Genomic DNA, 21,925 nt, shown 5'->3' with positions numbered 1-21,925 from the left:
GGGTTGTGGTGGGACCGGAGCCTACCTGGAATCATTGGGCGCAAGGCAGGATCACACCCTGGAGGGGGCACCAGTCCTTTCACAGGGCGACACACACTCACACATTCACTCACACCTATGGACACTTTTGAGTCATCAATCCACCCACCAATGTGTGTTTTTGGACTGTGGGAGGAAACTGGAAAACCCGGAGGAAACCCACGCAGACACAGGGAGAACACACCACACTCCTCACAGACAGTTACCAGGAGGAAACCCACGCAGACACAGGGAGAACACACCACACTCCTCACAGACAGTCACCCGGAGGAAACCCACGCAGACACAGGGAGAACACACCACACTCCTCACGGACAGTCACCAGGAGGAAACCCACGCAGACACAGGGAGAACACACCACACTCCTCACAGACAGTCACCCGGAGGAAACCCACGCAGACACGGGGAGAACACACCACACTCCTCACAGACAGTCACCAGGAGGAAACCCACGCAGACACAGGGAGAACACACCACACTCCTCACAGACAGCAGACAGTCACCCAGAGGAAACCGGAGGAAACCCACGCAGACACAGGGAGAACACACCACACTCCTCACAGACAGTCACCCGGAGGAAACCCACGCAGACACCGGGAGAACACACAACACTCCTCACAGACAGTCACCCAGAGGAAACCCACGCAGACACAGGGAGAACACACCACACTCCTCACAGACAGTCACCCAGAGCGGGACTCAAACCCACAACCTCCAGGTCCCTGGAGCTGTGTGACTGCTACACCTACCTGCTGTGCCACTGTGCCGCCTCCATTAAAGGTTAAGAAGGTTTTTTTCCCCTTCTCCTGTAAAGTTACTGTTTAGAAGCTATTACATGTTTTTCATTGGACAGTGATGATAAATTAATGACAGTCAGAGATAACACATTATCTCAGATAATACATTATATGAGAGATGGTTCTGAAATAATGTCATATCCTATGATTTGAGTGCCTGTTAATTTTCTCTTCTAAAAGCTCATTGAAGAAAGGCTTCCTCTCCATTTTCAGTGTGTTTCTTTATCCTGCTCTTAGTTCTGGAAAGCTGCTTTGGGAGAGACTCTGTTGTAAACAGCCCGATATAAAGGAATTTAAACGTAATTGGCTTAAGTGTGTCAGGTCAGAGTCACCCAGAACCCATTCTAGACCTAATGGACAACGCCTTGAGAGGGTTTAGCCTGGACTAACAGATACTGTACCAGTTGTGTGCCTTACAGGCATCCGGCTGTCTAACGAGCATCTCTTAATCAAGCTCTAATAGTTGAAGCATGATTGCTAGTGACCTGGGTAATGGGAATGGCCCTGATTAACGATGTGTGCTGAGACACAGTAGGAGACGCCGCCCAAAACCACAACTCACTGATTCATTACTTCATTCATTAATTAAAAGGCAGCAATGAGGCAATAACAACAGAACAGCAGATGACAGAGGGCACTGCAGGAGTGTATGACTTATTTAATGAGAGCCATGTTTGGGTGTGGAGGGGTGTTTGATGCGAACAATTAGCATTTACACACTTTAGGTTCATTATATATGAAGACTCTGATTGTTGATGGCATGAAATTACACACACAGCGTATCAGCTTCATCCAGTTCAGGGTCATGGTGGCTCTAGAGCCAAACTGGAATCACTGGGTGGCAGGAATACAGCCCCCACACACTCACATGTACGGACACATTGGTACTTTGGGAGGAAACCAGAGCACCTGGAGGAACACCACACAGACACAGGGAGAACAAAACCGAACTCCTCACAGACAGTGAACCAAGGCAGGGTTTGAACCTACAACCCTACGACACTGGAATTGTGTGAGTGACAATATCTTGCAGTAGTTTGATTGAATTAAATGTCATTTCATTGATGTTATTAAAAAATATTTAATGGAATTGTTCTTCAATTCAGAAAACTTGAGTTTCTCAAAAGCTCTGGCCTCTCAAAGTTGCAATTCCATCACATCATTATTTATGTAATTCACTATCTGTAAATGCTTAACCTATTAGAACCAAGCTGTGGATGTCATCATGATGGCCAGAAAATCACATTTTCTGTTTAGTCCATTTCAGGGTCATGGCAGTAACAGGATGAACAAAGAAGCCCAGGCATCGCTGTCCCCTGCAACTTCAAACTCCTCCTGGGCATGTGTTCCCGTGCCAGCCGGAAGGTAGAATCCCACCAGCTGGTTCTGGATCTACCTCAAGGCCTTAACCCAGTTGACCGTGCCTGATATACCTCCAGCGGGAGGCATCCGGGAACCACCTTAAATTGCTCCAATCATTGCGAAGGAGCTGCAGTTTTACTCCAATCTCTTCTTGAATCACTCTCTAAAAAGCCACTCTGGTTGCCTTTTGCCAATAGTTAAATATATGCACTGCTATAAGATAAAAATAAATAAATAAATAAATAATAGAATGATTTTGGTATTTTTTTTTATCTTCACTTTGTGTTTTATTGAGTTTTGGTAACAAAAATAATATATGTGTTGTGTCAAGACAATTTCCATTAAAAACTAAAAAGCAAAAATCATTTTCTGCCAACTCGGTTATTTGTATTGGACAACGCCATTTTGTCATTCATTTGCTTTCTCCCGCCCACTCGGACAAGATGAATTTTACCGGAGAAGGCTGTTTCAGTTTTTCTGTTGTGTTGTTGGTCTGTGTTTGGTGGACATAGGCAGAATTAGCCAGCCGTTGGTACCCCTCAGAGAAAATGGAGCTAACCAGTAAGCTAGTTATTACTTTTACACTGAGGGAAATATCCGTCGCGAAATGGAATGGTGTTGTGTTCTACATGCAGTTTTGCACAAAAAGAATTACAACACAGTTATAGATACTTAAATATTGTTTAGATATGTTATTTTTGCAAGATTGATGTTTAAATGCCCTACTAAGTCATGAACTTATGAACTTACGTTTTATTTTTTTACCCACTGCGATTGGCGAAGAGAGAGAGAGAGAGAGAGACTTGCACCATTAACGGCAGTGGCCGGAAATAGCGGAACGGCCGGAGTTAGGGGGAGACTGCTAGGTTTCCTTAACTTAAGAGAGTGTTACAACCGCTAAGAACACTTTTATGACCCTCAGGTGCTTTTGTAATTTATTTTTTTTACTCGCTTTGACACTTAGGGCTCAACACGTTAAACAGAGGAAGAAGGAAACGGAGGAGAGAGAAGTTAAGTGTCTATTACTGTTTTTATGAATCTTCTTGCATCATCGTTTAAATTGTCTCACACTCAACTGACAAATGGAGCCTTTTAACTGTGACATTTATACAGTAAACATAATACATATTGTTTACAGTTTCAACTATGTGAAAGATGTGAGACGTGATCACAGTGCCTAATAAAAGTAATCACACTGATGAATATGTGTTGATGGTGACATTTAAGTTCATGTTCAATAAAAGTGCTTTTTACTGCGTCTGTCAGTGTAACTCACCGAACTCAAAACACTTTGTTGGATCACTGTAATTTTACCAGAAGCTGACATAACTCAAAAAGACTGTTGCCAAACGTTGCATTGATTTTGTTGTTGTTGACCCAATGTTTTATTTTTTAGAGTGCATTAAGTTTCTTACATGATCACGGATGCCCAGGAGCATGCTGGAGAAAGCTCATTTCAGCTGCTTGTACCCTCAGTCTCAGTCTTTTAGTCTTTATCCAAAGTTCATGACCATATGTGAGGGTGGGGACGTAGACTGAGCGGTAAATTGACAACTTTGCTTTATAACTCAGCTCCCTCTTCACCACCATGGTCCAGCAGTGAATTGTAATGCTTCTGTTAAAGCTGCTCTTTCCTCACAGCCACAGATGAGAAGGGGAAAATTAGAAAGATAAGAGAGTTACTGATGGTCCAGTCTTGTCTCTAAACCCACTAGCGTGTCGATTCCAGTAGAGATTGCGGAAGTCTTAATGGTTTTCAGCAAATTCAAAAGGAATAAGTCGTGATGTTGTGATTGTCTAAGTGAGTTTGAAAGTACAACCTTGTTCTAAGAACCCAAATGGTTAAGAGCCCAACACTGATGAGTATCAGAGCAGGTGTATCACCCAGGAACCAAAAAAATACATTTTCAAAGTGTTTTAAAGTCATCCTCTAGTCAGAGATTAAACTCTCATTAAAATCTCCTCCCATGTTCCATCAGTGTTACAGATTTAAAGGTTATTTCCGAGACGACATTTTTCACTCCCCCCGCAAGGTGACGGGATTGCTTTATTAGGTTTATGACGTAAGAATGTCAAAAACATTGAGTGTCTGATTTTGCCTGGTGGAGCCAGTTTTATAACACTGCGGTTTCATACGCAGCCTTGGCCTAATGGTTAGAGAGGACTGAAAGGTTGTATTGGGACGTGCGGAGCCAACTTAAATGTAGGAGCATGTGTGCAACATTTAATGTGGACGTTTCAAACAAAAAAGCAGAATAAGCCGCTGAATTCATATCACAGACAGTTAGGAGCGGGGGATCACTGTGGAACACTTCAACTATGTTAAAGTCCAGCAGAACCTCCCTGATTTCCTGTAGACTAGGGTTGTCAAATAAAAAATACACTTTAAAACCATTCTGTAGTGATGTGTCATTAGAAACGAGGCGTTGGGGCCTGTGTCGAGCAGAAAGGGTCGCGCAAGATGAAGCCCCGGTTTGAGGCTTGTATCGTTACCGTAAAAATCACGTGACTGATGACAAACGAGGCCTCGGATTCTGTGGGACACGTGATCGTTTCATTTTGAGTGTCACTAACGCATAGTGTCCGAGCCTCTAAGCACTTTGTGGGTTTTATTCATATTTGTATAATCCAGCACTGACATTTTTATGCACTCCGGCCTTCTCATTGCTATGTGAAAGGGTACTCTCTAAGGCTGAGGAGATTGTATCAAAGAAAAGGGATCGCCTTAACCCCAACATAGTTAGAAAGATCTTATTTTTATTTATTTATTTATTTTAAGTAAGAATCATTAAGTTATATTGGTCCCTTTCCCCATACTGCTCTGTTGCAGTTTACATTCTTTCACTTCCACTTCACAGTGGCACTTTTGCATTTAGTGGCAGTGTCCAACATCACATTCAGTTAATAATAGTTCCATGCAAACAGGCAGAGAGGCAAACATAGTTTACTTTAACCATAGACATCCCATAAATAAATTTAAACATACCCTGGCTTAGGGTTAATTTAGACTGCCATATGTCCCTTTGCACAGCAGGTGTCACTAGTGAACGATTCAATGAGGATTCGGGTAAATAACCTTTTGGTGAACCTTTGGGCTAGAAAGCCCCATTGGTTCATGAAGCCTCGTTTTGCCATCACTACCATTCCGTCATTCCGTATTCGGACACTAGAAGCAGTGTTGAGTATTGGACTGATACGGGACGTGTTGTGTTCCGTATTTTTGAGGCGAGACTGTTAAGGCGGATAATTTGTTTTAGACAGGAGCCACTCTCCCTCATCCGGAGGGAGGGGCAGATACCTCACGTAAACGAAATGCGCTTCTCATTGGTCTTCGCTTTTATTTAGCCAATCTGCAGCCAGAGTTAGCTGTCTGTCATTAACTGCGGCAGCCAATGGAGTCACAGTCCCGCCTACCGGTGTTTTACAACGGCTCTAAGAGCAACAGCTCAGACCTGAAACACTGGGGAAAACAACAGTGCCATCTAGCGGTAGCTTGTTCGCCTGTTTGTGGATGAGGCTGCATTTGTGTGTGGATCGAGTGAAATGCGAAAAGTCTCGAAATCCAAAAACCCGCGAGAGGAAATAGGTCACGGAAAACAGGCGAGTTATGGATTCAACACTTTATAAATACATTTTCAATTCAAGACTCTGACTTTACAAAAGTATGCAGTGTAAATTGAAGCAAATTTTGTATTAAATTCTCATAAAATTAACCAAACACATGTATTTATGAATGTAACTGTATTTGTACAGACCGTGAGACTCAGATTGGGATATATTTATTTGTGAATAGTGAAATATATTTGTGTCTTGTTTCATTTGTGGATTAACATTTACACATTTGTCAAGTATTTTTAATCTCTCTATATTGTTTGTTCACAGCCACAGCCTTGTACAACGAAACATTTTTTACATTTAAATGTTCAGCCATGTCATTGACTGCTTATTTTTGTTATATAATATATCTCTCAGCATATAATCAACACCACACAAACATGTTAACAATGTCAAACCCTCTACTTTCACTGGAGGAGTCCAAAATACAGTGTTTGTAGAGGTTGAGGGCCAAGAAAACAAAATATAAATGGAAAATTGTCACAGCTGCTGCAGTGGAGAGGAGATGCCTCCTGCTGTGTCAGTCTGATTCACAGAGCACGAGCTGCTCTCTTGGGTCTTGTAAGTTCTTCGTTGTAGAAATAGATGATTGTTTCCATTATTGTTGCTAATCTGAATGACACCTCTGTTTTTGCATGAGGGGAGTGGGGATTATTAGATGAAAATTCTGCGATGATACGTGTCACTGAAGCAGCAAATTAACACGAGCTGGCACCTGAAACAGCAAAAGGACACGGGGAAACACATCTTTGGATCTGATTCCATCCAAGTCTCAGGTGAGCCCCACCCCACCAGTTGTTGTGAACTTCTTCTCTTGCTTTCACTTGCTTTGTCAGTTTGTAGGCATCTTCCCCATTTTACGCCCACACCATTAATAAATTCTGTTTAATATACTGTAGTTGTACAGAAAATGTATTCCTTGTTATATTGGTAATGATGTAATGATTGATCGATGTAGTTCTTTTTTCTGTCTGTACACAGCGGTGCAATGTGCAGTGTTGCAGTCACAACTCCTGGGGTTGTGGGTTCAAACCCTTAAGTCACTGCCTGTGAGGAGTCTGGTGTTTTCTCCCAGTGTCTTCCTGGGTTCCATATCTGTCTGACTGCTAAAGTGTCCATAGGTGTGAATGTGTAATATTCTGTGATGAACTGGTGCTCTATCCAAAGTGCATTCTGCCTTGCACCCAATGCTTTTGGACAGGCTCTGGATCCACCACAGTCCTGAACAGAATAAAGTGGTTAAAATGCTAGTGGCTAAAAAACACTTTAGCTGTGATCTGTTTAACCATCTTTACATAGGACTATTTCATGACTGTTGACATTCAGTACATCATTCTAAAGCTACAGCAAGTTTAAGTTGTAAAGCATTTAGGAAGCTCCTTTTTTCTGTTGAAAATCATATTTATTTCTCCACACCAAACTTGATTTTTTTTTTAATTTGCTGCTGAATATTTGACTCTTAAAGTATTTGTATTTCCGTAATAATACCATTTGGAAACGGGCAGAGAGCGCCATTGTTTTAATCGCTGAGCAAACACTGCCTCAGAGGACTCAGAGAAATCACATCTCGCTAAGATCCAATTTGTGTTACACTCGCCAATTACTTTCACGCTCGGCTTGCTCCCATCTCACACAGAAAGAGCAGATTAGCAGCTACATGTCTCCACACTGCAACACCTAATGGAAAAAAAAAACAGCCCAGAAACAGACTCTAGTGACACAACTTTTTTAGATTTAAAGAAGTCTAACAGTATTAAATATTACATTTTTGATATTTTAAGTGCTGGGCACACGCACACTTTGCAGAGGTGTACCTCTGGCCACAGAACCAAGATAAGAATATAACCCTGTAGTCATCATGGAAAAAACGTGGCAAGTAATTGAATAGATTTTATTTTTTTGGGGTATCATGGCTGAGGATGACTCCTTAGTGTAGATAACAAGGAAGGAATCATAGTATTTAGTAATAAAAATGGAATTCAGATTTAAAGAAAGTAATGTAAAAGAATTTTAAAATCTTAAAAACCAAAATGTTCTTTAAGAAGCAAAAAATCCAGCACCCATTGTTTTGAGTGATGCAGCCGTATTGTCGGCATTTTGTTCTGTTAGCCCTTGTAGCATGAGCCAAGTCTAGGTTCCTGTCTTCCTGTTTCTGTTTGCGTTCATATGCTAATTATCTGCATCTTTTTGGTCTTGGGCAGACGTCTAGATAGAACAATGGCCGGAATTAAGCCCACACCTGGGCATTTACCTGTGTCTAATGTTTGTCGATGGTAGACAATTACTGGCTTGCACAAAGTGTGCAAACAGTTTATAAAATACAAATACTTCATTTTTGTATTGTTAAATTATAGCAGAAATTTAAACAAAAGCCAAAAAACCCGTTTTTGTATTTACAAGAAACACTATTTCAATATATTTATAAATCCGAATGATTAAAATAAAAACAATCTTTTATAACATATATAAGGAGCAATTGTTTATGTTTCCAGTGATGGGTGGTATCAATTTGTAATATATGTACAGTACAGATACATACAGTAAACATTACCTACTCTGACGACTTATTGTAGGATGTAGATGTATTTAAGATGCTTTTAGACTATTAAATCTAAAAAAACAACTCCTCAGTAACAGATACACCATTAGAGTTGGCCCCTGGTAGTGGATGGGTTCCAGGACCTCCATTGATACCAATCTGCAGACACTCAACTACATTAAATGTGTACTTTTAAGAATATCTAGATTAATTATCTAAAACAATGTAAATGCTATATAATATATAATATATAATAGGTGATTGTTATGAGAATAAGGACAAGATAAAGACTCTGCATGTGTAGTGTACACACAGTCTTTGGAAAACTCTGAAATAATACAGATCGTAATAATCTTAGATACAGGGCTGAGTGTATATCATAAAGATAAATGTGAACATATATCAAGACAGAAATAAATGATGGTGCATCAGTGTCATGGTCTACCAAATCAGATGATACTGTACCCAGCACTGTACATCAATTTAATTAGATTTATAGCCGCATAGTTACGCATACTGTGTAACATATTTTCAAATATCATATGAAATCTAGATTCTTGGTAATGCAAGCAAGCAATCATGATACACAAAGAATCCAAAACTTTGAAAAATCACGAGGAGATGGGACACAATGAAAGATGCACACACGGCCCATCTTTACCGCCTCATTCAACTCCCTCTTCCCAGTATCTTCCTAATGAAGATGGATTCTTCCAATCTATTCCCTGACACCTACACAAGAACAGGCTTAGCCATCCTTTCACTTGTGTCATCTTCTCTTCCTTTCCTGCTCTTTCGTTTGTGTGCTTGGCGAATCCCTCTCTGGAGCTGGGCAGGCCTTGATGGTGCATTGCAATAGCGCGAGTGAAAAGGCCAAGGAATTTGTCACCTCTCTCAATGAGGGCCCCAGCAGAGAAACAATATCATTAATCTCCTGACATTTCAATATTGTATTAACCTTTCTAGTGGAAATCCAGCGGCTCATTAGTCTAGTAAAGGCAGAAGGGAGGATAGTAATCAATAGAACAAGCTTTCAACAGGACCTTGAGTTATACTGCAGTCTGTAGATGCACTTGCCCTGCAGTTGATATGATAAGAGACTGCCTTAACTAATTACGTCTGTGTAAGGAGGATGGAGTGTTATTTCGGTGCATTGACAGGCAGCAATGTAGGGAGCACTTCGTCTGAGGCGACTTGAGCTTAGAAGAGCGGCGACCAAAGACTGGGAACAGGAGGAAATAATATAGATTAATGGATCAGAGACGAAGCACTTGGCTAAACCCAGTTTGTAATCTCTACAGCAAAACCACCTGTTGTTACAGCTGACTGATATGACTTCCTGTCCCTGACTTCCTGATATATGCCCCGCCCCCAACCTTCTGCATGAGCCAGATTGTCTCACAGTTGCCTCCAGTTTCCTCCCATGGTCCAAAAACACACGGTGTCTCAAAAGTATCTTAAGGTGTGAGTGAATGTGTAAGTGTGTGTTTCCCTGTGAAGCACTGGCGCACCCTCCAGGGAGTGTTCCCACTTTTTTTTGGATGGATTTTTTATGGACATAATTTTTATGGAGGAGGTTCCCATCATTCAGATATTGATCTCTTTTTAGTAGCACTGGTTATTAATGTGATATTTTATGAAACTGCATGAAAGCAAATGCCTGGAGTTTACTTTTTCAGTAATGTACTGTGGGGGGAAAAAGAACTATAAATCAAAACAGATTAAAGTGAATAAACATAATGAACCTGAGAAAATCACTTGCTTTTTATTTTTTAATGCTGTTGTCGTTATGTATATTTTAAAATGTTTACATGGTATGTTCAGGCTTACCATTGCAGCTCGTGTTGCTCTAATTCAACTGAACGTCCGCAGTAACAATTTACTGCTGAGATTCTTTAGAATTAGGATTAGAGTCACTTTATTGGCCATGGTGCTTACACACAGAGGAATTTGTTCTCCGCATTTAACCCAATCCATGCAGTGAAACACACATTTACACACACACACACACACACACACACACTATTGAACACTAGGGGGCAGTGAACGCCACAGTGCCTGGGGAGCAGTTGGGGGTTAAGTGCCTTGCTCGAGGGCCTCCCGGCTCGGGATCGAACCAGCAACCTTCTGGTTACACATACAGTTCCCTAACAGCCATGGCTGCCCCATTACAGATACATTGTCATTAAGCCATACTTAAGACAGCAGAATCATAGACAGACAGGTAAAAACAGTAGCCTAAAAGACATTGGACGTGCTCTTACTCATCATCACGCTTTTAGTGAACTCCAACTTCCCCTGAGCAGACTGTACCTGGTCCTGTTCCAGTTCTCAACAAGCTGTGAGCTTGTTTTTTACTACTGCAATAACAGAGGCTTTGGAAAAGCAACAATATCTCCACTCAAACGTACAATAAGTGTGTTTACTCTGCTCCAAGTTAGCAAGCTCAGCGCCAATTCTGTGCTCTGAAGTTTCTTTGGAGGTTCCTGATTACAGCCTTAAGAAAACACGCAGTGTGGCAGCTAATCCCTTTCAAGCCTGTTGACAATGTTAGGTTTAGCAAATGGAAGCTCTGCAGTCCAAGTTTTTGTGTGTGTGTCAGAGGAGCAACAAAAGAGAAATAGTGACTGTGTGCAGGCAGAGAGGGGAGGAAAGAAAAATACTGTGGTAGCCCCTCCCCCGTTGAAGACTCTGCAGACCGCTCACCCGTATCCTAACCTCTCATCCATCATCATGCTCCCAGCGCGCTCCATTCAGAGCAGCTTTCTTCAGCAGGTCATTTGACTATGAAAACATGCCAATTTAGTCCTATTATGTGCTCATGGCCAGCTTCAAATGCTGTTTTGAGTTGGTCCATCACCATTGCGCTTTAGCTTGGTAATTGCCAGTGTCAAGGTCTTTTAGAATGCAACCCTAACAAAGAGAAGCTACTACAGGCTTGATTGTGTGTTTACACTGCGAACTCTCTTGTGACTGCAACTAGAATGGCGAGTATCACATAGGTGAAAAGGTGGCCATGAACTCACCTAATTGCGATGGTCATAGGTCTGCATGATTATACATTCCAATAAGCACTGATTCAGTGAATGCAAGCATAAAAACAAAAGCTCTGACGTATCTGATTTACAGTTCTGAGGCCAGTTAAAGTAGACCCTAATGTACTCAATACAAAACTGCAGTATGTGTTGGCTGTAAAAAAAAAAAAGTATCTAACTATTAGACTATTTCAAACTTTGGAATAGTGCGACTACAGGTTCAGATATTACTGCAGTAATCACTTCTGTGATTTGTGTAGTGTGTGTTTTCCCTTTTTCCTTCACATGTGTATTTGTATTTTGAGAATCATAGAATTTGTTTGTTGACCACTGCTCAATGTGATGGTAGATTCTCTCACTGGTTACTTCCAGTGACTGCTTTGCATCATTTAGTTAAGCATCTTACATGAAGCAGAGTTACAAACTTTAGGAAGCTTTTTGAAACAAAAAGTGTTCACTGGATATTTGACATTTATTTTGGAGATATAAATGCAATATTCAAGATACATTTGAACCATAAAACATTTCATAATGAGCAGGTAGATTGGTAACAGCTAAGGGATTCATAATGGGTACAAAAGGCTACCTTTTCTAAGGAAATCCTTGGTTACTGCAGCAAGACAACGCTAGGTCAATTTCTGTATGTGCTTCAACAACATGTCTTTGTAGACAGTGTGTGTGTGTGTGTGTGTGTGTGTGTGTATACTTGACTGACACATATGCAGTCCAGATCTGTCTCCTGTGGTGCATCAGGAAGATGAGAATAATGCAACAACAACTACAGACTGTTGAGAATTTTAAAGGAGCAATCTGTAATATTATTTACTGTGTGGTCAGGGAATAAGGAAACGGGCATCCCTGAGAACCGTGCTGGAGCAGTATGTTCTCTTTGAGAAGTGCCCAGTCTGGAGCCGAGTTCTACTGGAATTTTGGCCTCAGGGCCTGCCCTCTGTCCAATCACCTTATAGTCCAAACCCACCACATTGCCAGGTCTACAAACATAGTGTCTTTCAGCCATGAAATGACCAAGTGAACAGAGTTAATGTCTTGTTTTACTGGATCCAAAAAGCCCCATTGCCCTTCAAAAAATCTCCATGACCAGAGACGGAGTAAAATGAGAGGAAATATTGGCTTTGTTCACTGCAGAACAGAGAAAACTACAGGGGAAAAGAGGAAAAAAAAAAAAAAAAAAATATATATATATATATATATATATATATATATATATATATATATATATATATATATATATATATATAATCTAGGCAACCGCGACCCTGAAATGGAGAAGCGGAGAAGAAAATGATGATGATGATGATGATGATGATAATCTAGGCACCTATGTATAGATTAAAAGGAGTCAAAGTCCTCACATATTCACCTAATAGAGGGGGAATGGAGAAATGAAGCTTGGTAGTACACAGCAAATATAAGTGTCTTACTAGTAGGTAATTGTTTTAGTGACATGATGTACACTTGGTCGTGTGTTTTAATGGATAAAATGGGAAATAAGAAGTGTTTCAAAATAGGTTTTGTTTATAAAACCTAGTGCTAGCTTTAGTTTCACAAAGCTGTTTAAGGTGGAAATGAGTATTCAATAAGAAGCTGGTGAATGACGCAAATAAAACTCAAACTGGCCCATTTGAGGTGGAACTAAAAGCTTGAACATTTAAAACCGTGAATAAAAAACAAGGACCTTCCTCCTTAAATGGCATTAATGGTTGAAGGGAACGTAACACCAGCCTTGTCTGGTTAAAATATTCAAGGAGGATTTGAACAGTAAAGGCTTGTAAAAGCAGGGAAATGGCGGCCGCTCGTTCACTTTTTTCACCTTTCTATGGCATAGGTAGATGTTTTAATGGAGCGATGAAAACCTTTCTGTGTAAATATGTTGATTATGGCACACTCTTCTTAGCTATTATAGTTCAGAGTTCTTAAACTCATCTCATGCTTGTTCATTCAGTTTTTCATTCATTCAGTGACTGACCTCTTGGAAAGTTCAACACAATGCACCGAAGAATACCTGGATGAAGCAGAACTGGCAAAACAACTGGTAAGTGACAGGAAGAAGTGGACAACATGTTTGGGATCTTGTAGCCCCCACAGCGGGGTATTGGCTTTATAGTCAAACTTTTTTTACATAAAAGTGTCAATAGTTATATTGTTACTATTTTTATTTATTCTATAATGTGTTTTTCAGAAACAAATACAATACCACACACTGTGGAATAGTGATATTCATAGGAAAAATTTTTGGTTAACATGTAAATGCTGTGTAACATTATTAAAGTATATGAACATGGCATGTCCTCTCTTAAATGATCTTCATTTAAGATAGGACAGATACAGATTTAAGATAGGATTATCTACATTCAAGATAATCTTCTGAGCATGTTATTAATCTCCTCGTAGATAGAACCAAATTACTTTGTCAGCATGTTTGGACAGCTACTCTATCCATTTATTCACCACGTATAGGACCAGTGATGGGAGAGATGACAAACTTACTGTCAGTCTGTGCTGATCTGGCTCATTACAAAGCCCTCGTTCTGGCAGAAGACTACTTTCATAAATTTGGCTAAACATCTCCCTGACGAAGGGCGTGCAGAGGAACAGGACTTTATAAAGTAATTGATGAAAAATAATTAGAAGGATGAAAAATCTTCCATAAATCATGAGCTGGGAGGAGAAGGCTGACGTCAGCCTGAGCAGTGATGGCAGTAGTGTAAGCTGCAATAGTGCTGAGTCTCAAGAGCTGTATCAAAACTCTACTCTTTGGCAAATGGACAGCATTAAATTAACATGCACCATAGAGACTGCCAGTTCAGTGAAGGCAGATAAAGGTATGACTTTAGAATTATTAAAATGATTAATATTGATCAGGACATCCTTCTGTTTCAAAGTTAAATGTGATAACTGAAGTTCACCCGGCATGTGGAAATGTGCCTTGACTGTTTGCTTTTGTAGACAGTCTCTGTTCGATGTCTTTGAAAACCACTTGACTGCAGCTCATAGCAGAATGCTGATTACAAGTAGAGCACTTGTCATTCAGTCTCAGGATTAGATCTAAAGTTTGAAACCGATGGAGTGGGTAGGTCCCGGGTGAGCGACCATATCACACACGGCACTGTTTTCTCCACTGGGAGAGCGCTGACAAGGCTTTCCGAAGCATACAGCTGCTTTGCTTAATTACATCCCAGCCTGGGTACAAAGCTATTGAAACAGTTTTGGGAGGAAGTTCAGCGTGTGGAATGGCAGTACCAACTATAAAATAAAACGAATTACATTGACCTTTTTAAAAAATGATTTTTTTAATAGAAAAAAATGGCTTCACTTTCATTGCATCACAATCCTATTATAAAAATGGATAAAAATGATCCTGCTTGGTACAAACAGCCAAGCTGTTTCACAACAATAATTTTATAAATGTGATTTGAATGCTTATTGAAGTCTGAATTTGTCTGTTCCATCTGTAAACATTCGAACTGAAGTAGGTGGCATACGTAAACATTTCCATGTATTAGCAACAGTAATGCAATTTCCAATGTAAACGTGAAGAAGCGGGATTTAGATACCAAACATATATTGGCCAATTGACTATATTTGAGTTATATTATAAAAGATTATGAGAAATTAAGTTATTTTTAGAGTTATTGCATAAAAATTGTAATAAGCATCCTTGGGGTGCATATGTATTTGTCTGTTTATTTGATAATGCAGATTTTCATATGTACACAAGGATATTTAGGGAGTATAATTTTGGAAAAGATAGAGTAATTATACAAATGGTGGGTGACATTTAATAAGGGATTTGTGAAATAAATGGTACCCCTCTAACACTCAATCAGATTAATTCTCACACTGTGTTGCCATCATTTACTATGCAGCCTCCCTCTGGTTTTCAGATGGATTGAAGTTGTCTCCTCAGCCTGGCCTGGTTTCAGCAGACTCTGTGTGAGCAAGCTTTGGGAAAAATAACAGCTGAAACAGGTACGACCAGGTAAGTCTTAATAGCCGTATGTTATAAATGGTTACTGATCTCCATACCATGCATATATTCCACACATAACACGGGCAGCGTACAGGAGTGTGCACACAAGATTTAATCATCTTCAACTCATGGGCAAAGCACTTACACAACTTGGTTCATTAAAATGATGGATGGTGGAAGAAGGGGAGGTTCTATTCTGCTCCAGATTTGTTCTCGTTTAGAGAGGTGCTTATTAGGGGAACACCTGAGGTAAAAATGTCTTTTTTTTTTCTTTTTTGTGAAATGGTGACTCTGGAATGTGTGTAAATCAAAAACCCCTGACTTTTTTTCTCTCCCCTGTATATTGCTAACAATATACAGATTTATGAAATGTTGTAGTACCATACAAATCTACTTCACCACACAGAGCACCATTTTTTCCCCATTTTAGTAGCTCCACATACCAAATTTGTGCACTTCGAAGTCATACAGTTGTAGTCTTTAGTGCATCTGTTGCTATACGGCTAGTTTTCAGCACTGCGCACTCACTGCCCACTGTAATATAGACAGCTACCGTGTGGGTCCCCGCTAAATTTTTAATGTCTGATTGCTTAGATGCCAAGATATAAAGATATAAACGTCAATAAAACTAATGTGTTTTATTGCAGCATGATGATAAGTGGTGCTACATTGTATTGCCAAAAGTATTTGCACAAATATGAACTTGAGTGACATCCCGTTCTTAATACATAGGGTTTAATATGACGCCGGCCCACCCTTTTGCAGCTGTAACAGATTCATCTCTTCTGGGAAGACTTTCCACAGCGTTTAGGAGCGTGTTTATGGGATTTTTCTTCCTGAAGGATGTTTGTGTGGCTGGACACTGCTTTTGGACAAGAAAGGTTGGCTCGCAGTCTCCACTCTAATTCATTCACCAGGTGTTCTGTCGTGTTGAGGTTAGGACTCTGTGCAGGCCGGTCAAGTTCTTCTACACAAAACTCGCTCATCCATGTGTTTATGGACCTTGCTTTGTGCACTGGTGCACAGTCATGTTGGGACAGGAATTGGCCATCGCCAAACTGTTCCTCACGAAGTTGGGGGTTTGACATTGTCAAAAATCTCTTGGTATGCTAAGGCATTAAGTTCTTTTTACTGGAAATTAGGGGCACAACCGCCCCACATCATAATCCCCCCTTCCACCAAACATTACATTTGGCACAATGCAGTCAAGGCATGTACTGTTCTCCTGGCAACCACCAAACCCAGACTTGTAGGATTTCCAGACAGAGACCATGTCTTCACTGCTTTAGAGTCTAGTGGCAGCGTGCTTTAAACCATTGTAGCTAATGCTTTGAATTCCACTTGGTGATTTAAGGTTTGGATGCAGCTGCTCAGCCATGGAAACCCATTCAATGAATCTCTGTACGCACCGTTCTTGAGCTAATCTGTAGGCTGCATGAAGTTTGGAGATCTGTAGCGATTGACTCTGTAGGAAGTTGGTGACCACTGCACACTGTATCTCAGCCCTCCGACCCAACTCAGAATTTCATGTACATGGTCTACCACTTTGTGGCCAAGTTTCTGTTGTTCCCAATCAATTTCACTTTGTTTTAATACCATTGACAGTTGACAGGATATTTAATAGTGAGGAAATTTTATGATGGACTTATTGCACAGGTGGCATCCTATCCCTGTACTACACTGGAATTCACTGAGCTCCTGATAGCGAACCTTTCACGTGTTTGTAGAAGATGTCTGCTACTTTCTGAACTAAAACAATCTTTCCAGAGTAAATAATTACTGCTATAAACATAGTATGGCTGCTTGAGGTAGCACAAATAACATAAAACACCAATAACTTTCAATTCTTGTTTATTTATTTATTTTTTTTGTTTTTCTTATGCTTTTTTTGCCTTAAGAAACAAATGTTTGCAGATGCCCTATGAGTAAACACTTGCATCCTCTCCTCTTCGAAGTAGACTAGCCAAGTCCATGCCCAACTTAATAGCTCCTGATCCATCTAATCACACTTCCACCAGATTCTCAAGCCACTGCCCAATTCCTAATTTCTCTTTAGTGTCTTTAAGTGCATAAGTAGATAAAATAAATCAATTTTAATGATGGTGCTGTGATGGAACGATGCATTGCTGTAACATTTCCAAATCAGAAGCTCTTCATCAGGGCTGGAGAGAGAGAATCTGGCAAAAAGCTAAGAGTGCAGGATCTTGTTTCCATTCATACACCCCTTTTGTAAACAGCTTATCCTCTCTTTCACCTACATCATCAGGGTTAACGAAGCCTTTTGTCGTACAGTACCTGTTCTCACGTAAGACAAAAAGTTAATCGATAACATGGTTCAAAATAAAGTTTAGTGATTGTGCTTTTAAAACCAAAGTCAAACAAATAACAACAAACATCGACAAACAACAAAAATAACAGTGCATTACAAAAAAGGAAAAAATAAAAGAAAAGAAGAAAAGGACATCTCAAATGTGGCACTTTTCCTGGGACATTTCAAATTATATGACAATTTACAACCAGGATGGATGTGATAAAACAATTATATTTACTGGTATGATAAAATTTTGAAATTATTCAAATAAGCAGAGGAAGACAAATTTAAAGCACACAGATTATAAAAGACAATTAGGCATGTATACATGTTTATTTACAAGTAAGTCCATCCCTTTCTGCTTGAAGCTAGTATTATTAACAGTAATGCCTGACTTTGAGAACTCGTTACCGTTCCAGAACAAAGTCACACTCGGTGCCCGGAGTGGCTGTTGACTCCACATTGCATGGAAACAAAACAGTGACTGCTTTCACCCTTGAGTGCACCATTATTCTTTTGTTTGTTTTCCTGTTTTTTTTTAATAAACATTAAATGCACAAAAAGAAATAACAGTTGGTCAGTCTTCAGGATGTGATGTTATCCAACATTGGTATTTATGAAAGAAAAGATTTGTTTTGAGATGGTTAAAATTGAAGGTGGTTACTAAAATAGCGTCCACACTGACAGCAGTTCCATTTCAACTTCAGCTTTCCACCATCTAAGAAGAAAGATAATAGAAATGATTTGCATGTTCTTCATAAAGATAATTTCTGCTAAAGTTAAATCGTTCCTGCTGAATAGAATTTTAGAATCAAACATAAAATGGGAAATAAACCACAAACTAATAAAGCTTTGCATGTACCTCTAGTTCCTCTTCTCCTGTCTGAAAGGCTCCTATGGTGTTGAGGCCGATATCTTGTGGGTTCCTGCGATTCCCAGGAAGCCCTTCTCCTCTCCTCTTTCCCCCAGAACCTCTGGAGGACATGGAACTGGAGGAGCTAGGCTCTCTATCTCCTCTGGGGCTGTGTACAGCTGGAAAGGAGGGTCGACTATAGGGCAGGATGTCCTCTGAACGGGAGAGAGGTACAGAGTAGATGTTACTCTACATTAGTTACAAAGGCACACGTTTCACCACAAGTATGGCAGAATAACTAACACTTGGGTCTGTTGAAGAGTACTGCTTCTGTTGATCCAAAGCATTACACAGGTTGCTCCAAGTTAGGGTTAGGGTTATGGAAATTCTGCTTTAATAGATCAACAAATAGACACAAATGGAGCTGGGAAACACTGTTCTAAACATACTTCAAGACATACAATGTGTTTTTATGTTGAAGGGAGGAGATGCTGTACCTGGATGCTGACGGGTCTTACTGCCTGCACTGGGCTCTTGCTTGTTGGCTTTCCCTGCTCTCTGTGCCCTCTGTCTGTCATGGCCGTCTCGCCGTTCCGATGAGCTGGTTCGTGTGTCTGAGCCATCTCTGGGCTTTGGTCCTCCTGAGCCTGCTCTCTTCTCTCTGCCTTCAGCCGAACTGGACCTCGGAGACACTGCCCCCCTCCCGCCTTCCGGCGCTGCCTTGCCTGGGTGAGTGGGAGACTTCAGCATAGCTGGAGGTGGGATGGGTGGAGGAGGGAGATCTGTGAGAAAAAAAAATAAGAGCTTTAACAACTGTCAAACTTTCAAACACTGCTGAGACATGACTAAAATGTGTGCTGTTATAAAGCATTAGGTCTAAATGTCTTTAGGATTCTGAAGGATATGTTCAGCCACAGGCCCTACGTTTTGATTTGAAGTGGTGTTTATTTCCACTGTGTTTACTGGCCTGTGTGGCAATTTATTTTGGCACATTTAAAAAAAAAAGTATGTGCCCTTCACTGGCTGTGTGCTAATTTGACACCAGCACTCATTTGTCTAGCACCTGTAAGGTGTGATAGAAGCACATCTGTACCAGTGTGCCTCCAGACTCCCCCACTGCTGTGTAGTCCTTCCTTTCACATTAAGCCTGCCAGTTCAGCCCCATTTTGTTTCATAGTTTTTATTGTGATTATTCATAATCTAGAAATAAACAAGGACAAAAATTCAGTAAATCAGTGTATGCTATAAAATTACCATCCTCTTGGGGCCTTCAAGATGCCTCACTGTTTCCAATAACCAGCCCGCTATGCACTGCAGCTACTGCATTAACATTTTTACACGTTTCTATGCCTTCAAACCAGCCTGACATCTTCACTGAGCCTGGTGTTTGGGCAGTGGAAGCTTTAATACACTTTCATGGCTATCATGACACGGAGGGCAGCGCTGGAATCCATAAGCAGGGCCTTGTCAATAGTGAAGTGGGGAAGACACGTCGGCAGTTTTTTAATGCGTCCGTCGCCTCGTGCTGCAGTCAGGCCCTGGATCAATGCCAGGCTGCAAGATAGAGTGCAAACGGCGGGAGGGGAAAGGGTGCCGAGTAGATTTATGAGGGGGATGTGTGCAGGATGGATCCCTGCTTTACAAAGCGCCTCCTGGGTCTGGCCTAATTTGCTGAAGTAGTATCCCCAATCTCTTTATAGTGAAATGACCGGATATAGAACATTTTCATACTGGACATATTTCCATAATTTTTTCTGTTCATGAGGTGACACATGAATAAATATTTTATGATGACAAAGTCAATTCGTATCATGGACAGGCCTGTGAAAATGCTTTGAACAGGTTTACTAGGAAAGTAAGTGCTGCAGAGTGTGCTGGCCCATGTTGTGTTTGCACAGACTGCAGAGGCAGCTGAAGCTGGCCTTATGCAGGAGAGCTCCAAGAGCAGTAGATAATAAGCTTGCTGTTGCCCCAAGCACTGAGCAAACAAGAACAAAATTAACAGAAGGGTGAGAGACTTTATGGGTGCGTGTGCATCTGTGAGATAGAAATGCGTGGGTTTTCTTTTAGATTTGCAAATGGCATCCACTGGTATACAGATAATGTCTGGTTTAGCAATAAATATGCACAACTTGTGGACCACCAGCAGACATAATAATACTGAAACAGGGTTAACAAAGACTGCTACAGAGATAAAGCTTCACAGCAAGGGTGCACTTGAACTGTCTACAGGCAACCGAGAGATGGAAGTGGGAAAAAAAACAGACAGGAGGGAAGAGCGGGGGGAGGAACAGATAGAAGGATGAAGAGATTACAGCAGAGCAGCAGAGGGAGGGGTGGGTAGTGGAGGATGGGGGATAGCTGATCTGAGACGTCAGGCCAGGGTCTGTGTGTGTCTGATATTAAATCTCCATGTCAACACACAAGGACAAGTGACTCGATGATGAAGCCCAGCAGATGACTGTGAGCGCGAGCATGCACACACACAATGACCTTTCTGAAGACCTCAGAGAAGAGGAAGATGAAACCTGGCCAACAGTGTGTGTGAACACCCACTGTTTACCCCATGGTAAGGCATGAGAGGAGCGTTTGCCTGCTGTCTTGTATGTGGGTGAACTTGAGTGCAAGCAGCAGCACCTAAGGCAGTTTTATTGGTTTGTGAGCAAGAAATGCGTCCCTAAGGACAAGGCTGGCGCCTGGACTGCAGTTGCCTTTGCATCAAGAGACACTGTCCTTACTAGGTGTTCCCATATGTGAAAAATGTATGCAAAATCCGTTTTAATGCTGTAAAGAATATTCTATGGACAAACATACTGGGACACATTTCCTAATCATTGATCACCTAATCAGGTGTCTCATTCAGCCCCACTGCCACAGGTGTAAAAAAAAAAAAAAAAAAAGCAAGCACCTAGTCTTTACAAACATATATGAATTTGAGTGTCATATTGTAATAAGCCAGTTTGGGAAATTTATTCCCTACTAAATATTTCACAATGAACTCTGCCTAGAACAGCAGCAGCTCGGCCACAAAGTGGCAGACCACTTAAATTTACACAGGGTGTGTCTGTATATATCACCTGGTTGGGCTGAAGTGCTAGTGACCGGAATACTTACAGCTTCAGCATAAGACAACTGTTTGCTTCCAATGTGGAAGCAAGTTGAGGGATGCCTTTTCTGTTCTAGCAGACTGTGCCCCAGTGCACAAAGCAAGGTCCATAAAGGAATGGTTGGATGAAATAGTTAAAGGCACACTCCAAAGTCTTGTAGAAACACTTTCCAGAAGGGTTTCCTGGAAGCTGTTATAGTTTCAAGGGTAGGGGGCAACTTTATTAATATATTAATACCTATGGATTTCGAGTAGGATGTTATAAAATCTTGGGTAG

The 21,925-nt window shown here is 40.8% G+C and overlaps 1 protein-coding gene and 1 long non-coding RNA gene across 4 annotated transcripts in view; one reads left to right on the top strand and one right to left on the bottom strand.

Moving 5' to 3' along the window:
• The first annotated feature begins 4,945 nt into the window (after positions 1–4,945).
• Positions 4,946–15,383, top strand: LOC136686480 (uncharacterized). The gene is made up of 3 exons (XR_010800324.1): positions 4,946–6,589; positions 13,351–13,440; positions 15,293–15,383. It is a non-coding gene; the product is annotated as an uncharacterized lncRNA (long non-coding RNA).
• A 1,858-nt stretch (positions 15,384–17,241) lies between these two features.
• robo1 (roundabout, axon guidance receptor, homolog 1 (Drosophila)) overlaps positions 17,242–21,925 on the bottom strand; it is a 281,736-nt gene continuing 277,052 nt past the window's right edge. For 2 of the 3 annotated variants that reach the window (XM_066660275.1, XM_066660283.1), the window contains 3 exons: positions 19,040–19,324; positions 18,552–18,757; positions 17,243–18,407 (listed from right to left, as the gene is read on the bottom strand). In XM_066660275.1, the coding sequence (XP_066516372.1) occupies positions 18,393–18,407; positions 18,552–18,757; positions 19,040–19,324 (506 nt within the window). In that variant the 3' untranslated portion in view covers positions 17,243–18,392. Of the gene's footprint in view, positions 18,408–18,551; positions 18,758–19,039; positions 19,325–21,925 lie in introns of all 3 variants that reach the window. The other variant, XM_066660266.1, reaches the window with a different exon arrangement.

The sequence above is a fragment of the Hoplias malabaricus genome, chromosome 1 (genome assembly GCF_029633855.1).
Source record: "Hoplias malabaricus isolate fHopMal1 chromosome 1, fHopMal1.hap1, whole genome shotgun sequence".
Classification (NCBI taxonomy): domain Eukaryota; kingdom Metazoa; phylum Chordata; class Actinopteri; order Characiformes; family Erythrinidae; genus Hoplias; species Hoplias malabaricus.
Note: the sequence above shows the minus strand (reverse complement) of the source record. Positions and strands in the feature narration are given on the sequence as shown.